Source organism: Tamandua tetradactyla, chromosome X, assembly GCF_023851605.1.
Source record: "Tamandua tetradactyla isolate mTamTet1 chromosome X, mTamTet1.pri, whole genome shotgun sequence".
In the NCBI taxonomy this organism is placed as follows: domain Eukaryota; kingdom Metazoa; phylum Chordata; class Mammalia; order Pilosa; family Myrmecophagidae; genus Tamandua; species Tamandua tetradactyla.
In genome coordinates this window covers 60,693,126-60,713,883 of record NC_135353.1, presented here as the reverse complement: position 1 = coordinate 60,713,883, position 20,758 = coordinate 60,693,126, and the positions used below count along the sequence as shown (strand labels likewise).

Sequence of the window (20,758 nt, the reverse complement as noted above, 5' to 3'; positions counted from 1 at the left end):
TATTTTAGTAACTTATATACCACCTAAAATTTCCCCTTTTAGTCACATTCATATATATGATGTAGTGCTGTTAGTTACATTCACAATGTTTTGCTACTATCACCACCATGTATTACCAAAACTTTTCTATTGCCCCAAACACAAATTATGTGCCAATTAAGCATTAACTCCCTATTCCCTGTCCACAACCTAATTGTGAATAATATGCAAATGTCTGTTCCTGTTCCTGCATTCAGTTCTTCTGGGTATATACTTAATAGTGGGATTGCTGGAGCATATAGCAATTCTATAGTTAGCAGTTTGGGGAACTGCCAAACTGACTTACACAGTGGCTGCACCATTTTGCATTAGCATAGCAGTGAATCACTGTTCCTATTTCTCTGCATCCTCTCTAATTTTCTGCAATTTTCTGATTTCATAATGGTGCCCATTCTAGTAGGGGTGAAATATCTCATTATGGTTTTGATTTGTACTGCCCTAATGCTAATGATGTTGAGTATCTTTTCATATGCAATTTATCCATTTGTATTTCCCCTTTGGAAAAATGTCTATTCAAGTCTTTTGCCTGTTTTTTAACTGGGTTGTTTGTCGTTTTATTGTTGACTTTTAAGAGTTTTTATATATTCTGAATATTAAACCCTGATTAGATATATGCTTTCCAAATATTTTCTCCTATTGCGTAGGGTGCCTTTTCTTTCTTGACAAAGTCCTTTGAAGCACAGAAATATTTAATTTAGATGAGGTCCCATTTATTTATTTTTTCATTGCTTGTGCTTTGGGTATAAAGTCTAAGAAAACATTGCCTACCACAAGATCTTTCAGATGCTTCTCTACATTTTTTTCTGGGAGTTTTATGGTTCTGGCTCTTATATTTAGATCTTTGATCCACTTTGCTAAACTCCTTTATTGACTCTAGTAGCTTTGAAGTAGGGTTTTTGGGATTTTCTATATATAGCATCATGTCATCTGCAAATAGTGAAAGTTTGACTTCTTCCTTTCCAATTTGTATGCTTCTTATTTCTTTTTCTTGTCTAACTACTCTAGCTAGAACTTAGCACAATATTAAATAACAGTTATGACAGTGAGTATCAGTATCTTTGTCTTGTTCCAGAACTTAGAGGGAAGCTTTTTTACCATTAAGTACAATGTTAGCTGTGGTGTTTTTATATATGCCCTTTATCATGTTGAGGAAGTTTCCTTCTATTCCTTTCTTTTGAAATGTTTTTGTCAAGAAAATATGCTGGATTTTGTCTAATGCCTTTTCTGTGTTAACTGAGATGATCATGGGATTTTCCCCTTCAGTTTGTTAATGTGGTATATTACATTAATTGATTCTCTTATATTGACCCAGCCTTGCATAAATCCTACTTAGTCATGGTGTATGATTCTGTTAATGTGCTGTTGGATTGGATTTGCAAGTAATTTTTGAAAGTTTTTGCATCCACAGTCATAAGATGAATTGGTCTGTAATTTTCTTGTAGTATCTTTATCTGGCTTTGGTAATAGGGTGATGTTGACCTCATAGAATAGTTAGGTAATGTTCTTTGCTCTTCAATTTTTAGGAAGTTTTGAACAGGATTGGTATTAATTCTTCATGGAATGAGTGGTAGAATTAATCTGTGAAGCCATCTGGTTCTGGGCTTTTCTTTTGGGATGTTTTTGATGACTGATTCAATCTCTTTACTTATAATTGGTCTGTTGAAGTCTTTTATTTCTTGTAGAGTTAGTGTAGGTTTCTCATGTGTTTCTACGAGTTTATCCATTTCATCTAGGGTTATCTAGCTTTTTGGCATATTGTTTTTTCATAGTACCATCTTATGATCCTTTTTTTTATTTCTGTGGGGTCAGTAGTAATGTCCCTCCTCTCATTTCTGATTTTTGTCATTTGTATCCTCTCTCTTTTTTTTTCATTGTTAGTTGAGCTTAAGGCTTATCAATTTTATTGATCTTTTCAAGGAACCAACTTTTGTGTTTTTTTTTAATGCATTGTTATTTTCTTCTCAATTTCATTTATTCTTACTCCAATCTTTGTTATTTCTTCCCTTCTGCTTTCTTTCCCTTTACTTTGCTCTGGAGACTAAAAGAAATATCAATATGTTGGTACAGCAATCATACTCATTTATTAAACCCTACCTTCTCTGTATAACTCCACCGTCACTTTTGATCTTTCTCCCATGTGTACTTGATTTTTGTAATATATATCTGACTGGTCCCTTTCTCATGTCTATTTCTGTATGTATTTTAATAACTTTCTTTATGGTTATCTTGGGGTTTGTATTCCATAGCCTACCTCTATATACAAGTAATTTGAAATGCTTAGCTTCAATAGCATACACATTCTCTGCTCCTATATCTCTCTGTTTCCCCTCTTTATCTTGTTTTTGTCAATACATTTCCTCTTTGTTTTTTTGTGTGTCCATTATAAAAATATGGCTATTTCTTATTCAATTGTATTCCAATCCTTATAGAACTTGAGTAGAGTGGTATATTGATGATACGTTTTATTGGGTTTTGCATTTTCCGTTTTATTTACTTTTGCTGAAGATCTTCATTTCTTCATACTACTCTAAGCCACTCTCTTCTGTATTTTCCTTTGAAACTGACGAAATCCCTTCAGCAATTTTTGTAGGGCAGGCCTTTTGTTTTTGATTTCTCTCATTTTTTGTTTTTCTGTGAATATTTTAGAGTCTTTTTCATTTTCAAAGTTCACTTTTGCTGGATAATGAATTTTTGGTTGGCAGTTCTCATCTTTCAGTACCTTAAATATGCCATTCTACTGCCTTGTCATCACCATGGCTTCTGATGAGAAATCAGAACTTTTTAAGGATCCCTAGGACATTTTAAATCACTTTTCTCTCATTGCTTTCAGAATTCTCTCTTCCTCTTTGGCATTTGACATTCTCAATAGAATGTATCTTTTCTCTATCTTTTCTTCTAACCATATGATTTCAATTGTCCTGTCCTCTAGTTCACTGATTCTTTCCTCTGCCTATTTATATCTGCTATGGTATGCCTCTACTTATTTTCAAATATGTACTATTGTATCTTTCATCCCTGTAATTTGTTATGTTTCTTTTTAAGCTTTTGAATTCTTTATACTCACACAATGTCTTAATATTCTTTAACTGTATATACACCATTAATTTATTTCTATCCATATTTTCCTTCATCTTCTTGATTTTGGAGATTTATTTGAAATTCTTTGATTCCAAATTCTGCATCTCCGGTGAAGTTTTAGTTTGTTCCCTTGATTGAGCCATATCTTCCTGTTTCTTAGCATGGCTTGTAATTTTTTACTGATGACTGGGCATCTGACCATTTTGAAGGTCAGTTTCTTCCATGTGTGTAGGTAGGGTTTTAATGTTGATTGTCTTTGTGTTGTCTCTGCTTTGATACTTTGTCCAAATTATTCTTGACCTTTAGTGTATCAATGTTTAACTGTTCAGATTTTCTTGGCTTTTCTGCATTAATTCTTGCCCTGGATATGTGGTACAGTTTCTACAATTGCCTTTTTTGTGCAATTGTTTCACCTCTAGGAGAAAGTTTTCTTTCCTCTGTTCCTTCTCTGGGAATCTTGATCTGTTCTGTTTGTTTTTGTGCAGATTTTTCTCCCCCATGCTCCTGTGATTTCTTAAAATTCTTTCCCTTACTCAGTGGCCCCTTTTCTTTATGCTTCTCAGTTCTGGGGCCCTTCCTGTCTTACAGTGGTTCAGTCCCACCCCCACCCCCACCCCACCCCAGCTTTTTTTCCCCATGGGTCTTTTCTATCTCTGTTTCTTCTCTATTAGGGAATCCCACCTCAAGGAACCAAATGGAATCAATCCAGCAAGGTCCGTTTTGTGTTTAGGTGATCTAGCAAACAGAGGCTGGATTGTGTGCATGCTCCTCCTGCTGCCCATTCTGCAGGAGTCTCCTTTTTCCCTAGGGACATTTTTGTATGTAGCACACTCCTCAGCCTCTTGTGTTTCTGCTCTGGGTCTCTGCATGCTTGGGTCCCTGTGCCTGGATATGTGTGGGCTTCTAATTTGGTGCCCTGAATGGCTGTATGGACTGCATCCATGCCAGGAGGAACCCAGGCTGTCCTGTCTCTGTGTGACTCTTAACCTGCATGGACCGAGTGAGGGGAAGGAGTCTGGACTGACAGAATGTAAACCTCCTACCTGATTTTGGTGTGTATTTTTCTTTGATTCTGCATTCATGGAGGCCTTCTCCAGTTTCTGTCATACTCCAGAATTCCATGCAAGTGGGTTTTTTTTATTAGTTGATTCTGAGGGGAGGCTTTTCCAGGGGATTTTTTACTTGGCTATGTTTGATGACATCACCTCTTTATGGTTAACTTTTAAGAAACTGCCAAACCTATTTCTCCAGTGGCTACAGCCTTATACATTCCCACTAGCAATGGTAGGAGGATCCTTATTTCTCTGCATCCTCACTAATACTTGTAATTTTTTAAAAATAATAGCCATCCTAGTGGGTGTGAAGTGGTAAGGTTTTTTTTCCCCCTTTATTAGAGATGTTGTGGGTTTACAGAACAATCAGGCGTAGGATACTGGCCTCCCATGCACCACCCCCCAATGACTTCAATTTCATTGGTGTGGACCATTTGTTGCAATTGATGATAGCACTTTTTTTTCCATTTTTTTCATAGCAATGTAACAAATTACAGATAATATCAACAAAAGTAGTAAACCTGCTGTAGTCAGCGGTTACTATCTTCCCTTAGTTTTGTTTTTCCTCATTCTTGAGGGATTTGCAACGATGACCACTCTGGCTACTTCAAGCTGAGGAGGGACATATATTTTATAGGGCAGAGGTAACCTTGAAGTGGTAAGGTTTTGATTGGCATTTCTTTAATGGCTAATGATGTTTCATATCTTTTCATGTGCCTCTTGGCCATCTGTATGTCTTCTTTACAGAAATGTCTTTTCAAATCCTTTTCCTGTTTTTTAATTGGTCTGTCTCTTTGTTGTTGTGTGGTGGGAGTCACATTCTTTCTTTAGGTATCATTCAGGGAGGTTAAAATCTGCTCTTTGGGGCCTGGGAATCTTTTTTTTTTTTTAAGATGACCGTGTCTTTTTAAAAAAACATTGTATGTTGATTTTAAAGCTTAACTCTGAGTAGCATGTTTATTTCTCTTTTATCTATGTTGAGGATGGGGGAGGCATCTTTGTAAACTTTCCATATTGACAAAAATTGGTAAATTTTATGAAAGAGATTAACAGAGGGAACTGATGGAAAGACAGAGGCTCCTGATCATTTAATATCAGAATATAGGGAAGCCTTCCTTAAGAAATTGTTTCTTAATTTTGTATTAGAAGGACAAATAAGAGTTAGCCATAAGAGGAAGGTCATTCAGGGACAGTTGAATAGGATTAACAGTGACACAGTTCCTGCACTGGAGATTTTAAACGTAAAACTTTAATTTTAAAAATGAAATTTTGAAAATATTTGGAAAACAGTGGCAAATTCTCCCCCAATCTATGGAGTTGCAAAAAATTTCAAAGCCTGATACCAAAGACAGAAGCCATAAAGGAAATGACAAATATATCTGATCGTAGAAAAATGAAAAAGCTTCTATACATCAAAAAACTATCATAGGCAGAGTTGAGTCAATGATAGCCAGAAATATATTTGCAGTATATGTTGAATAATATGTACTAGATATCATTAATACATAAGTAGCTCTTACAACTTATTAAGAGAAAAAACACTCCAGATGAAAAGCAGGCAAAGCCTACATGTGGTCAGATCACAGAATAAAAAATCCACCTGGCCAGTCAAAAGGTTAGAAAATAGTTCAACATTTCTAGTAATCCCAGACATGCAAATTAAAACAATCGGTGTGTGTGTGTGTGTGTGTGTGTGTGTGTGTGTGTGTGTGTGTGTGTGTGACCTTTTAAGCAACGATAATTACCTGTTGGCCACATTGCAGCAGAAAACACTTTCTCATATTTGCTGGTGGGACTATATATTCAAATGGATAGAAAGCCTTCAAGTTATATTCCTTTTGACTTAGAAATTCTCATTCTAAAAATGCAGTCTAAGGAAATGGTCAGGGATCTGTAAATGTAGATAGAACTTATACGTGCAACAGGAGATTGGTTGAGTAAATTGTCGCATATGTTTATAATTAAATAAAATGATGCTGTTAGAAGGTGAGGCTGTACAAGCGTATTTATTGACATAAAGTATGTTTGTTTACAGTTTGGTACTGGAGCATAATCATGCCTGAGGTGGCCATGTTGGAAAGGTAGGCAGGATTCAGAGCAGAGATGGTCTTTGTCTGCCATGCCCTAAGGAGCATGAACTTTTTCTGTAGGTATGGAAAATCATTGAAGGATTTTTTTTTTTGCATGGGCAGTCACCGGGAATTGAACCTGGGTCTCCGGCATGGCAGGTGAGAATTCTGCCACTGAGCCACTGTCACATTGCCCGCCATTGAAGGATTTTAAGTGGCAGATCAGAGTGACATTTTAGGTATATCCCTCTTGGAATGGTGTGCTTGGAAGCAGGGAGATCAGTGAAGAGATTATTGCAGTTGTCCTGGGAGACATAATGAGGTCCCAAGGGTATGGGCGTTACTGAATGGAGCTGTAGGGCAGACTTTGAGCAGCCCAGGGAATTTATCGTCCTTTATGGTGGGATATGGTCATGAGACAGGTCCTTAGGGGATCCCCAAATAGAAATGTACCATCATAGTTGGGCAGTTGAGATGGGAGAACTGGAGCTTTGGGGTTGGGCCTTGGAAAATTGTGTGCTAGTCCAAACAGTAGTCTTTCACACCTCTCTATTTCCCTTTTGTTTAGTTTTCCTATCCCTGTTCACCACTTAACCTGGCTAGCCCCTCATTTTGGATGGCCTGTGGTGATTGGTTCCCCTTCCTAATTACATTTCTCATAATACTGAACTTCCTCCTGTGAGCAAAAGCTATCTTTTTTAGGAACTATGAAAATGGGGGTTTGTTGAATCTGATTTTGGGTCATAGCCACATGGGTGAGAGGCTGAACAATGATGGCAGTGAAGTTGGGGCTGATTAGAATGTGAGACAGGAACAGAAAATAGGACAAGCAATAGCTGAGAGGTTGGGCAATGACATGAGAACCTGGAACCAGAGCAGTTCAGAGTTAAAAGAGGTTGTAGTTGGTGCCTAGATTGGGTGCTTAGAAAAGAGCTGAATTTGCAAATTTCTGTGCAGGGGAAACTTGGAGGGTAGTATAGGGATCTTTCCTGGGCAAACTGCGAGAGTATTGTTTTGAACTGAACCTGTGGGGTTTTCTAGAACATTTGGCCATAAATGACTTCAGTTTGTAAGGATTTAAGGTTCACAAGAGCCCAGCTCACCTGGGGATGAGGCAGGTTGAAGCTAGGACAAGCCTGTTTTTGGAGAATGCTAAACTCTGGCTAATCTGGGTAAATGTAACTTGCTACTCTGCTGAGAGTATATTTTGAGATGTCTCAAGTTGTAGAGAGTAGATCTTGTGAGTTATGTGTGGCACCGTTGTGGGGCCATCTGGATGATTCCTGTGTGACACTAGGAACAAGAAGGAGGACTAGTATCTAAAGAAGACATGTTTCTAAGAGGCCTGGTCTTTGTCAGGTGTGAAGGGAAAAAGGATCTTGAACTAGGAGTCAGGGGACCTGGGTTCATGTCAGAAAGTTTTGTCAGAATCTTTCCTCTCAGTTTTATCACCTATAAAATGGGGATTAATAACATGGCCCTGGGAAAGTGAAAGTGCTCTGTAGCACTTGCCTGTATGCTACCTACTCTAGTACTGAGCTGGGCAGATTTCGTCAGGAATGCCAAGTGCTAAGTTGGTGCTGGGATCTGCTCAGGTGCATTCTTGTCTTCCTCCTGTCTATATTTGCTTTACCAAGAGTCCTCCCTTCCTTCTTTATTTGAAGCTTAAGTGTTAGTTTAGCTTTCTATCTGCTTGTCTGAAACACTTGTTAAATTTGGAGACATTTGGAAGCCAACTAAGGAAGAAAGCAGGCGTATTCAAGCCAAGACTGAGGGCACTTGTGACTTGTCCTTGGGCCTCTGATTTAAGATGTTGTTTTCTTGTGGTTCCTTTGGTTAATGGTAATTATGCACACGGCTCCAGCACAACAGAGCAGAGAGGTTCAATGCCATGAATCATTGAAGTTGCTGAAGAACACTAAGAATTTGCTGGGAATTAAACACGCTGAAGTTTTCAAATCTACTAATTTGATATGTCTACATGAATTGATTTCAAGATTACTTAAAAAAGATAACCTCCACTCCGATGATGGGAATAGACAGATGTTTCAATTTGCTAATGCTGCCAGAGTAGAGTACACCAGAAATGGATTTGCTTTTACAAAGGGGATTTATTAGGTTACAAAGTTACAGTTTTAAGGCAATGAAAATGTCCAAATTAAGGCATCAACAAGAGGATATCTTCAATCAAGAAAGGCGGATCACGATGAGGTTTTTCTGTCACATGGGAAGGCACATGGTGACGTGTATTGGCCCTTCTCTCCTGGGATGGTTTCCAAAATGGCTCCCTCAGCTCCTGTGGGTCCTTCGGCCTTCTCTTGGTGCATTTTCTTTCTTAGGTTCTCTAAACTCTCTGGGCTTTCTTAAAGGACTCCAGTAAAGGATTAAGACCCAGCTTCAATGGGTGGACTCACGACATCTCCACAGAAACAAGCTAATCAAAAGGTCTCACCCAACAACAGGTCTGCCCCCACAAAATTGGATTAAAAGAACATGGCTTTTCTGAGGTACATATCAGTTTCAAACCAGCACAACAGGCAAGATAAAAAAGGCTAAAGTGTTGGTTGAAATGGCTTGGCCACTAGAAACTATTAGAAAACTCATTTAGACTCAAGCCTGTATTAGCTGCCTCAAAGGAAGTTAGGCCCATGATTGAATGAAGAATAATAGGACAACCTACTCTGTTGGGTTCTGACTAGAGTCTTGCACCATTAGATTCCTGGACTTAGGGCCATGGTGGAACAGAACCAGCCAAATGGAGGGTGGAAAATTACCCACTTCCTCCAAGAATCTGTTCATCCCCTCTTAACCGAGGGTATAGAAAAGCAAGAATTAATTGGGGGTGGGGGGTCCCATTGTCACATTTTTGCTCCTTTGTGTAGCATGTTGTTAGTGTCTTAGGTATTCCAGAATTTCAGGAAGGCTGCTAGCATGTCTTTTTGGCGATTCAAGAAGTACTGAGGACCTTCCAAGGTGGTTGGGTGCCCCGTCTGCTCTGTGTATATTGTAGCTTCTAAGTGTAGCCTTTGATGGGCCTGATGATGGGTAACTATGTGCAGCCTCCGACTTGGTCCCTTGCTTAAGGTGAGTAACTTTACTGCTAGATCAGTGGTGAAGAATACTAGCTTTGTTTATATCTTATTTGAACCTCTCCTGAAGGGTGAGAGAGTACGAGATAAGTTAATGTTTGGATGGTTGAAATTCCAAGTCTGCAGTCTTTATCCAAAACCATTAGGACCAGATATATTTCAGAAATCTGGATTTTTTTTTGGAATTTTTGAAGACAATACTGTGCATATAGTGTATTTTGCATATATTCCCAGTGGGGCTGGGGCAGCACTCCATAATGAAATACATTATTTTGATAGAAAACAGTGTGAATATTTCCCAGAAGTGGAATAAATAAACTCTGTAAATAGTCTCCCAATAGTTCAAGTCAGGTTTTGCTACCAAATTAGCTTTGAGGAAAAAAATAACTTTCAGTTTGCAGAGTGTTTTAGATTTGGGAATTGCCAGTGAAAGATTGTAGACCTGTAATTGTCACTGGTTTTGTACCTTTAATCAAATTGATCCACAGGGGAAAAGTCACATTGTCGATGAATATTTTCTGGGAGGGGTTCTTTGATGAGGTATGGACTCCTGGCCATATTCCTTTCAAGACCTTTTCTCTTTCCCATTCTTCTTTTTCCTCGTTTTGGCAGGGATTCAAGCAGGTGTCTTTCCTTCAAAATGTAGACTCTGAGAGAACTGAAGAACAAAATGCCAAAGAATATAGATATGACAAAACTAACAAGTCCACAGTGCAGATAATTTCCATTAATAAGAGCTCTCAGCAAGATAATGACTCATATCATTGATTTCTAAACCTGAACTAAACTGAACTATTAAATCACTTGTAGGTGGAGGGACTCTACAAACAGGAGATTCATTGTCAGTCCTGTGGAGTATCTTTGACCCTGATAGTATCTCAGTCCATTTCTCATTGGCAGGCATAGAAACCTCAAGGTCAAATATTCAGCATATCCAGCTGCCATGAGTGGTTGAATTTCCTGGGTCATACAGATTTTGGGGTCTGGAGTCCAGGACTTTTGAATCAGAGTTCCTTTTGGGGATTCCCAGGAGAATTTGCTTTTGTATCAAACTGCAGGAGATTCTTTGTACCTTTTAGCATTTGAGAAATACTGCTTGGATGAAGGTCATACTGCCACAGCTATAGGTTTTTAAAGGCTGTAACACAGGTCTAGGTTATACTAGGTAGCTCAGAACTGATTTCTCTCTTAGAAGGAGCCTGCAGCCTTCAAGGTTCTTCTTATTTGGTTTGACCTGGTTGGAGAATAGAAGAGTAGAACTATCTAGGCATGCTCAGAAACAAACTACTGAAATCAAATGGAGGTTTGGAACCTGGAAGTAGCAATATTAATAGGGTTGCCAGATAAAATATAGGGTACTCAGTTAAATTTGAATTTCAGATAAACAGTGAATATTTTTTTTTACTATAAATGTGTTCTATGTAATATTTAGGACACATTTATTCTAAAAATTATTCATTATTTATCTGACATGTACATTTAGCTGTGCATCCTATATTTTTATTTGCTAAGTCTGACAATGCTGGGTATTGATAAACTCACCTTCTTCCATGGGAGGCAAACTGGAAGGCATCTGTGCACTTGTCCTATGCTCAGAATCTGTTTTCACTTGCCCTGGGTTAAAGCTAAGACTGACTCCATCTGTCACATTGAATTTGAAGAGTAGAAAACTTGGGACTTTTTCTAGAAGTTAAGAGAAAGTGGTCTAGGGACTGCGAAGCCCTGTGAAAAATGTTCAAAATTGGACCTTAAAAATGCTCTCCCCATCTCCTATCCCCAAGACACATAGTCTCACTCACACACATACGTACAACTACGTGCATGTGCAAACACAAAAATGTGTACTTGGGAAAACCAACTGCTTGCCTTTTTACTATTTTATATTAAACATTTTTTTGCTTTAAGGGTATTTGCTAATGTTTTCTTGATTGTTAAAGTAACATGGGTTCACTGTGCCCAGCATTTTTTTCTATAACCATACCAATTCTTTTTCAATTGCAGATCTTTCTCCTGGCCTGCCCTCCATGTCGGGGAGCTGTCGTCATCTTCAAGTAAGGGAAAATTGTTTTTTGCTCTGTTGCCATTGCTGTTCAGACTGCTTTTGTCTATTTGATCATAAAGGATGATGAGCACATTGCTATCAACACCTTGCGCTTGAACTGCTTTGTCTCTGGGCTTCCCCAAAGGACAAAAGTCTATAGGGGCCAGTGAAAGAGGACATGTATGTAGAGATTTTTTTTTTTCTTTTCACACCCTGACATACCTTTTGGGCAAATTCTTATGGTATTGATTTATGGCCAGGGTACAATGCCTCAGAAGGTTGCTGTCCTCCTAAAGTTACTCTCAAGGGCATGCCAGAGACCAGACAGCTCCTTTGCCTTGTAATTCCACTGTTCCACTGAGGAAACAAACGGTTCTTCGCTTTGAAGGGCGTTGCTCTTGTGTTTTTATAGTTTTTATTATTAAAAGTGCAAATTAAAGTTCGAAGAGAAAAATATCACCTTATTACAGGTCCTGACTTTCTTAAAAATAGCCAGCATCAAATCCATTAGAGTGTATTGCAGGCAGATCATATTTATCTGAAGTCAAGTTTGCTTAAATAAAATTCTCAAGAGTTGGACCATGGTGGCTCAGCAGGCAAGAATGCTTGCCTGCCATGCCAGAGGACCCGGGTTCGATTCCTGGTGCCTGCCCATGTAAAAAAAAAAAAAAGAAATTCTCAAGAGTCCTGGAACTCTTATTTTAACCGTGAGTTGTGACCATCTCGCTTATCAAACCTTTTATTAATGAGAGTTGCTAATGAGAAGCTAAATTGACTGAATTAATTTTCTCTCTCTCCCCCTGCCCTGGTCCCCATTTTGGAGCTGTTCATAAATAATGAAATGGCTATTAAAAAAGAAAAAGAAAAGAAACAGGAAATAAAGAGCCCAGCAGATTCTTGGATAATTGAGATGGAATGGATTTCTAATTTACTTAAATAATTAAAGCATTAGGTAGGGGAAAAAATAACCTATTTGCTGTTCCAAATAGCTCCTTGAAATAGCCACTTAGTCTTTTGCCTTAGGTGAGTAGCTTTCTGCTGGGTAAGGGGTAATGGATCCTGATTTCATGTATTTCTTTCTTGGACAGCTCCTAAGGGAAGGGGATATTTAACCCTGTTTTTCTCCCTTGAATTTCCAAAATGAGCTCAATTATTCAGTATAATGATTTTAAAATAACATTTATTGGTTTTATTTCATTATCATGAAAGTAACAGTTCCCATTGTAGAAAATATAGAGATACATAAGAAAATAAACATCACCCATTATCCTACTACCAAGAGATCATTTTGGTTTCTTTCTTTTTTAATAAGCAGATATCATATTGTATATTTAGTTTTTTCTCATGTCTTTTCTAAATTTAACTTTATATATATGTTTATGCACATATATAAATGCATAAATAAGATTGCTGAATTTATTTTTTGGTAGTGGTCCTATTTTTCCCTTTTCCTTTTTTGTTTGGCTCTTAGCTCTACCTTTTCACACCTGTTACTACATATTAGGAAACAAGTATGTAACCTTCCATATTTTTCTCCATGCTTGTGTGATCATACATAAACATATATATTCGGGTTCATGTAGACATATGCATATATAGGAAATTTGAAATTTTTCATTGTTTTGCAAAGTGGGATCTTATTATATATACTTTACATCTTGCTTTTCTCATTCCAACATAATCTCATGGAAATCTATCCAAGTCAATTGGTATAACTCTTATTCTTTTTAAAGGCTGTAAAATATTTCATGGATGTACAACAATTTATTCAGCCATTTCTTATTAGTGAACATTTACTTTGTTTCCAGATTTCTGCCACTACAGTCAATGCTGAAATAAATATAATTGAGCACATGCCCTCACATACTGGTGCTTTCAATTTATACACCCATACACATTCATTTAGTTAATGTATGTTGCCATATTGATTTACAAAAAAGGCTCTTATGTCCTCTTACATGCATATATACATTTTGTACCTGCTTACTCTAGCCTGCTATACTTCATGTTTTCCTTTTGTATGTAATATATGAAAGTATCCTTTTCTTTATATCCCTACCAGCCATAGGTATTATGATTCTTTTATAATTTTGAAAACCTAATGGTTGTATTTCCCTAGCTACTAGTGAATTTTAGTTTATTTCATATATTTTTGTGTGTCCAATTGAATTTATTCTTCTCTGAATTGTCTATTAATAGTATCTGCCCATTTTCCTATGGGCTGCTTATACTTAATTTGTAAGAACTCTTTGTATATTTTTGATATTAACCCTTGTTCTATGATTGTTGTAACACATCTCTTTCCCAAATATTTGTATATTGACTTTGCTTATGGTTTACTTTTCCATATAAATTTTTATTTTTTTATATGTCCTAATATAACTATCTTTTTTTTTTCCCTTGGGCAGGCATCAGGATTTGAACCCAGGTCTCTGGCATGGCAGGCGAGAACTCTGCCTATTGAGCCACTGTGGCCTGCCCACTATCTTTTCTTTTATAGCGTTTGGATTTCGAGTTTTGGTGAAGAGGTTCTGTCCCATATCTAGATTATATATATATATATAATCTAGAGTTTCTTGCCAGATTAAAAAAATTACGTCTTAATCCATTTAGAATTTATTTTCATATATGCTGTGAGGTAGGGACCTGCTTTTGTTTTCTTTTTTAAAAAATTTTATTGTGGTAACAACATGCAACTCAAAATTTCCCATCTTCACCACTTTCAAGTATACAATTCAATGTATTAATTACATTCACCATGTTGTCCTACTCTCATCACCATCCATTACCAAAACTTTTTCGTCATCCCAAATAGTAATTCTGTACCCATTTAACAGTAACTTCCCATTCCCCCTCTGCCCCCACCCTCTGGTAAGCTGTATCTACTTTTGTTTTTTTAAAGATGGATAACCAGTTGTGCTGGCATAGTATATTAAATAATCCATATTTTTTCTTGTGAATTCATCTACCACAATTTTCCTATGAATTTAAACTATTGTTTTTCATCTATTTGTGTACCAAAATCATATTGATTTGATTATATTAACTGTTAAAAATATATTCCTTAACTCTTCTTGGGCATTTTTCCTTACATACAAATTTTAAGATCCCTTTTATTCAACCCCCCAAATGCTTTTGGAACAGTTAGAATTGCATTAAATTTATATTATAGTTTTGTTGGGAGAATCGATTTTTTTAATTATATTGCTCTGTATATCCCTCTCTTCATTTCTCTACTGGCCCTTTGCTATGTCAGCATGAATGAGTTTGCCAGCTTCCTAGCTAAGAAGGGGCTGGCATGTTCTTCAAGGAGGCGTGCCTGATCACTGCAGGGAAGGGTATGGTATATGCAGCAGGCTGCATGCCACATGCTGGCCAGGGGCTGGCAATTTTCTTTGGCATGGGGAAGAGGCGAGATTCTCCACAGGGCTCCCATGGTCCAATTGTCAAGAGGAAATGACGGCTCCACGGTGCTCTGGTTGGGTCCCAGAGTGCATCATTTATGTGCAACTCAGTTGACATGTGTCTTGCTGTAGCCTGCTGCTGGAAAGGCTACCTCAGTGGTCCTTGGCTCCTCTGACACACAGCAGTGCATATGATGGCCTCTCCATTCTCTTCCCGGCTTCACTGAATTTCAGCTTCTTGCTTCCATGACTTTCTTCCGCTGTAACTGTATTTCATTCTACTTATAACGGATTCCAGTAGTGGGATTAAGACCCATCTTGAGCCACACCTTGTCCGAAGTAACCTCATCAAAAGGTCCTACTTACAATGGGGATCATATCCACAGGATTGAATTAAGTTTAAGAACCTGTTTTTCTGGGGTACATATCTCCAACTACCAAGCACAGCAACTATGAATGAGGCTATTACGGACATTCATGTGCAGGTCTTTGCATATATAAGTTTTCAACTCATTTGGGTAAACACCACTGAAAGCAGTTACTGGATTGTATATTAAGACTATTGGTTAGTTTTGTAAGAAACTGCTAGAATGTCTTCTAAAGTGGCTGTGCCATTTTGCATCCTGTTGCTCTGCATCCTTGCCAGCATATTTCGTATTGACGGTGTTTTGGATTTTAGAGTTCTTTTTTTGCATGGGCAGGCACCGGGAATCGAACCCGGGTCTCTGGTATGGCAGGTGAGAACTCTGCCACTGAGCCACTGTGGCCCACCCAATTTTAGACATTTTAATAGGTGTGTAGTGTAGTATTGTTTTACTTTGCATTTCCCTAATGACACGATTTTTAGTCTCTTTTCGTGTTTATTGCCATATGATCTTCTGTAGTGAGGGGTCTGTTCAGATCTTTTATCCATTTTTAAATTGGGTTGTTTGTTTTCTTACTGTTGGGTTTTAAGAATTTTTTTCTATATTTTAGATAGAAGTCTTTTATCAAATACGTTTTTTGCAAATATTTTCTCCCAATCTGCCTTCTTTTTTCATTCTCCTAACAGTCTCTTTCACAGAGCAGAAATTTTTAATTTTAGTGAAGTCCACCTTATCCATTTTTTGGATTCTTTTGTGAATCACATTTTTGATATTGAATTTAAAAACTGATTGCCAAACCCAATGTCACTTAGTTTTTCTCCTATGTTCTAGAAGCTTTATAGTTTTCATTTTTATATTTAGGTCTATGACTCATTTTGAGTTAATTTTTTATTGTGTTTTACATTTTTGTTGGTTAAATCTATTGCTTTCTAAAACCCCTTCAGGACATAAAAATTTCTTCCATTGCTTTCAAGCTTGAAAAGATTTTTTCTATTCAAAGAGCAGATAGACAATATAATTTTTTAATAGTTTTTAAATTATTTAACTTGTCATACCATCTAAAATTCATTTTGGGAATAGTTTGAGGTAAAGGTATAACATATTTTTCCCCCAAAATCATTTATTTAAGCATTGTTTGTTGAATAACTATTTTTCTTTGATTTTTGCTATACACTTTCATCATATACTAAATTCTTATATATGCTCAGGTTTATTTTTGGGCTTTTATATTATTCCATGATCTTTCTGTTAGATTTTCTGCTGGTGTTTCCTTCTTTTATTTGTAGAAGGTAGTAGGCCAGATTTCCTTTTGCCATTTGCTACAGCCCATTGCCTATACTTTTTTCTTAGGTAATCTCAACCATAATTTCTCCCCAATATTTTTGTCAGGTTCTCCCCAAAATCCTGTTAGGATTTTTTTAAATGTAATTTTACTGATATGTATGTTCACATACCATATAATCATCCAAAGTGTACGCTCAGTGGTTCACGGTATAATTATATAGTTGTGCATTCATCATCACAATAGAATGTTGAACATTTTTGTTACTACCCCCAAATAAAAATAAGAATAAAAATACAAATAAAAGTAAAAAAGAACACCCAAAACTTCCCACCCCCCATCCCCATATTATTTATTTATTTATTGTCTATTTTTTTTCTTACTCATCTGTCCATACACTGGATAAAAAGAGATTGCCATTCACAAGGTTTTCACAATCACATGGTCACACTTTAAAAGCTCTATAGTTATACAGTCATCTTCAAAAATCAGGGTTATTGGATTATAGTTCAACAGTATCAGATATTTCCCTCTAGCTTCTCCAAAATACCAAAAACTGAAAAGGGATATTAATATTACAGTTAGGATTTTGATGGGAGTTTCTTTAAGCCTAAAATTTCATTTGGGAAGAATTAACATCTTCACAACATTGAGTCTTCTCATCCAGGAAAACACATGGTTTATATTTTAATCTGATATATTTTTCAAGTTTTCTTTTATGGTCCTTAGTAATATGTGTGTGTATGTTTGTCATTCCTGGATAGTCTGTACTTTATAGTATCAGTGTGAATGGATCTTTTTATCTTATTATTTATTTAAACTAGTTATTTAAATTATTTATTACTGGTACATAGGAAAGATTTTGATTAGTAATTTTATAATTGGCCACCATGCTTAACTCTTATTTCTAATAGTTTTTAATCTTTTACATTTGGATTATTTTGGATATTAATCAGATTAACTCCTATATGATAACTTTATCTCCTTTCAAAGAGCAAAACTTTTTTTTTCCTTTATCTTTTTTAAGCCTGATTGTATTGCCTAGAACTTCCAGGACAATGTTAAAGAATAGTGGAATTAGCAGGAATCCTTACCTTTCTTCTGATTTTAATGAGAGTGTCTCTGCTGTTTTACTATTGACTCTTGATGTTGGCTCTTGCTTTGTTACATGTTCTTTGTAATGGTAGGGAATTTTCTTATTCTTAAATTATCCAGTCTTTTTAAAGACTAATGATTATTGAATTTAGCTAATGCTTTTGGGGAAGTTCATTTATGTTTTCTCCTTTGGCCTACCCGCTTGATATGTTTTATTAATAGATTTCCTAATATCAACTTGTGTTGGATTTCTGAGTTAAATTGTCCTCTTCTTCTGCTTGGAGAGACTCAGATTTGGCTTACATACCATGAATTTGATGCATTTTGCTTTTCTGCAAATTCCAATGTGAATTTTAATTCTGCCTTTCCAATGTTAATTTCTCTGTAAATTTTTTATTTCCTTTTATTTTATTGGATTTCTATACCTGTTCTTTAGAATCTTTGTTGCCTTTCATTCTATTCAGGATATGATTACTTTTCTAAAATATATCTTTTGATTCATATAATAAATTCAGACATTTTGTTTTCAGAATAATATGCATTTCCTTTGTGCTGCCAGAAGTTGTCATAGGAAAAATGCTTGTTTTTTGTACGCTTTTGCATATTCAAAGAAGTATCTATTATTTATCAAAGACAGGGTATATGGATTGCCTTTGGCTCAATTCAAGTTTTCTTTGGTGGGACAGTTTGTAGGCAGGTTGAGGCCTATACCTTTTAGGCCATTTCCCAGTGTAAAACAGTGTCTGCCAGTTTCCCCTATTACTAGATTCTCTGACACTCTGAGCAGATAAAGTAAGTGAAAAATTACAAGCTCCTACATGCATTAACACCTGAGTTTTACTTATGAAGACTACCACTCTTGGTATGCAGTGTAGCATCCCCAATTCCACTTCTGTCCTGTTGACTTTGGGGAGTTGGTACCTCTAAATGAATGTAGACCAGTCTGGGAATGGGGTGGACTGTTGATTTCCTCTGCCAACAGTAGGCATGTAGTTGAAGAATGACTTCCTAGTGTGCTGGTTACAAAATGGAGTCTGGATTCCTAAGCTATGAGGTTGATAGTGGGAGAAGGACTCTGTGTCTTCCTATCATCTTTCAGGTTTGTGAGACCACTGTTTCATGAAGTGAAGCCATGTATGGATTGGCCAGAAATTATCTTCTCATTTCAGAGTCAGTCTTATTGTAAATAGAGATTTCTCCCAAATTTTGGTAATAGGATGATCATCAGTCTAAGTTTTCAGTGATTTGGGGAGTTTGATCTTTTTGTGTATTTTCATACATGTTTTAGTGGGAAGTTGGAGAAGCTGTGTTAATACCTGGTAGGTAGGTGCCACTTGAAACTAAAAGCCCAGTGTGTATTTTAGTTTAGAGCAGGCATCAGCAAACCTTTTCCGTAAAGGTCCAGATAGTCAATATTTTTGGCTTTGCAGGCCATATGATTTCTGTTGTAATTACTTACCTGCCATTGTAGTATGAAAACAGTGTAGATAATATGTAAATGAGTGTGGCTGTATTCCAATGAAACTTTATTTACAAAAGCAGGAGGGCCTTAGTTTGCTGACCTCAGGTTTAGAGGAATTAGATCTAGCAACAGAAAGAGAGAGAGAGAGTGTGCATGTGCATATGTTTGGTTTTTGTGCATATGTAGGAAATTGCATATTTTCAACAGGACAGTGATCCTGCTAATAAGCTAGAAGGTAGTGGGACAGATTCTCCGGTATTTAAAAGGAATACCGTAGTGGGTAAAGGGTGAGGTCCTAGGTCCTCAAAGGATAGAATTCATTCTGATAATAGCATCCCGTGGTCTTTAGGGATGAAGATACACCGAGTTCTTATTCCCACTTTTTGTCCTAAGAATTAGAGCAGGGATTTTTTTTTTTACTTCTCCTGAGTCTTAGAAATCCTCTGCAGCTGTTAGAGTATTTATATCAGATGCAACATAAAATCCAGCCAGTCCGTCCATCTTGCCTATAGTTCAATTGGTGACTATTAGGACATTGGTATCTGCTGACTGAGTCTGGAGTGGCGTTTGAAGTAGAGCAGATGAAATTTCATCTGTGCTGCAGAGAGCAGTTGGTGCATTGCTAGAGGGAGAGAGGACTCTAAGCCGGGTGCAGGCCAAGGTAGGTAAGGGAAGCAATGGGGATGGGAGAGGGGAACTGGGACAGCCTGACATGTGATCTTGGCATTGTGAGATTGATTCCCTGTTGGTCTTTGGGCCACATGATATTACGAGAGCTCAGTAGCCCGGTGGCCTTCTCTCTTTTAAGATCCTATTCTTATACTCTCAGGTGTTTCAACAGCATGCCTTTCTCCAGAGATTCTTAGATCTCCAGGACTTCCCTGATGTCATGAGATGTGCTCAGGTTGGATCTGTTTTGACTCGATGTCTTGGAATGGTTTAACTGTCTGAACACTTCCTTTCTCAGTGCTCATAAGATCAGCAGCTCTGGAACCTGAGAATTTGTGCACTGAGAGTTGTTGTTGGGGGCATTTGAAATTAAAAATGAGCAGCGTTTTAACACCTTCACTTTGGAGATGGCTGCTTTTTGGCCTAGCATTGGACTCAAAAACATATTTAGGAGGCTACCTCTCACCTGAGCAGCCCTTGCATTACTCAGTTTTTAGCAAGGGAGAGAAAACCCTGCATACAAATGCTACAGATTTAAGAGAGAAAGAGATCCTGAACCTAGAAAATCCATAGTAAGCAATGATACTGGGGGATAATTTCCTTTTTTTATGTGGCATGCTGCTGAGCTGTCTGTCTTCGTTGGAGCCAAAAAACATCTCACTGACAAGTTGCTGCATTGCTTTTATACATGCTTCAAAGAGGGAAGAAGCTTTTATGTTGCTCATAGTCCTTTCCCTTTCTAGCTGCCTCCTTCCTGCATACATATATTCAGTTTTGCTCACTTCTACAATCTTGGACTAGATTTCCTGATTCAATACTTTCATCACCCAAAATCCTCTCCCAAAAGTACTCTCTGAAGGTTTCCAGAGCAAGACTGCTTTCATTTTGTTTCTTCCTCCTGGACTGTTCTGCTTTTAATATGTGTGGATATACTACATCTATGGGTAAAAGGAAGGCTGAGATTCAGATAACTTCTGTCCAGGGAAACATGGATGCAGTACTCAGAAGATGAATTGGGACCAATTTGCCCTCCCAGTCCTTAATGGAAGCCAAATGCGGAATCTGCTATGTGATATATTTGGTGAAAAAAACAATTCCAGGAAAAAAAAAAAG

General features: G+C 37.2%; 1 protein-coding gene across 7 annotated transcripts in view; it reads left to right on the top strand.

The window, feature by feature from the left end:
- TMEM164 (transmembrane protein 164) overlaps positions 1-20,758 on the top strand; it is a 199,864-nt gene that overhangs the window by 80,821 nt on the left and 98,285 nt on the right. For 5 of the 7 annotated variants that reach the window (XM_077146563.1, XM_077146558.1, XM_077146557.1 and 2 more), the window contains one exon: positions 11,329-11,378. Coding sequence is in view for 3 of the 7 variants with exons in the window: in XM_077146558.1 (XP_077002673.1) it covers positions 11,329-11,378 (50 nt within the window). In the remaining 4 variants the exon portion in view is untranslated. Of the gene's footprint in view, positions 1-4,419; positions 4,828-11,328; positions 11,379-20,758 lie in introns of those variants that run through there. The other 2 variants (XM_077146561.1, XM_077146559.1) reach the window with 2 other exon arrangements.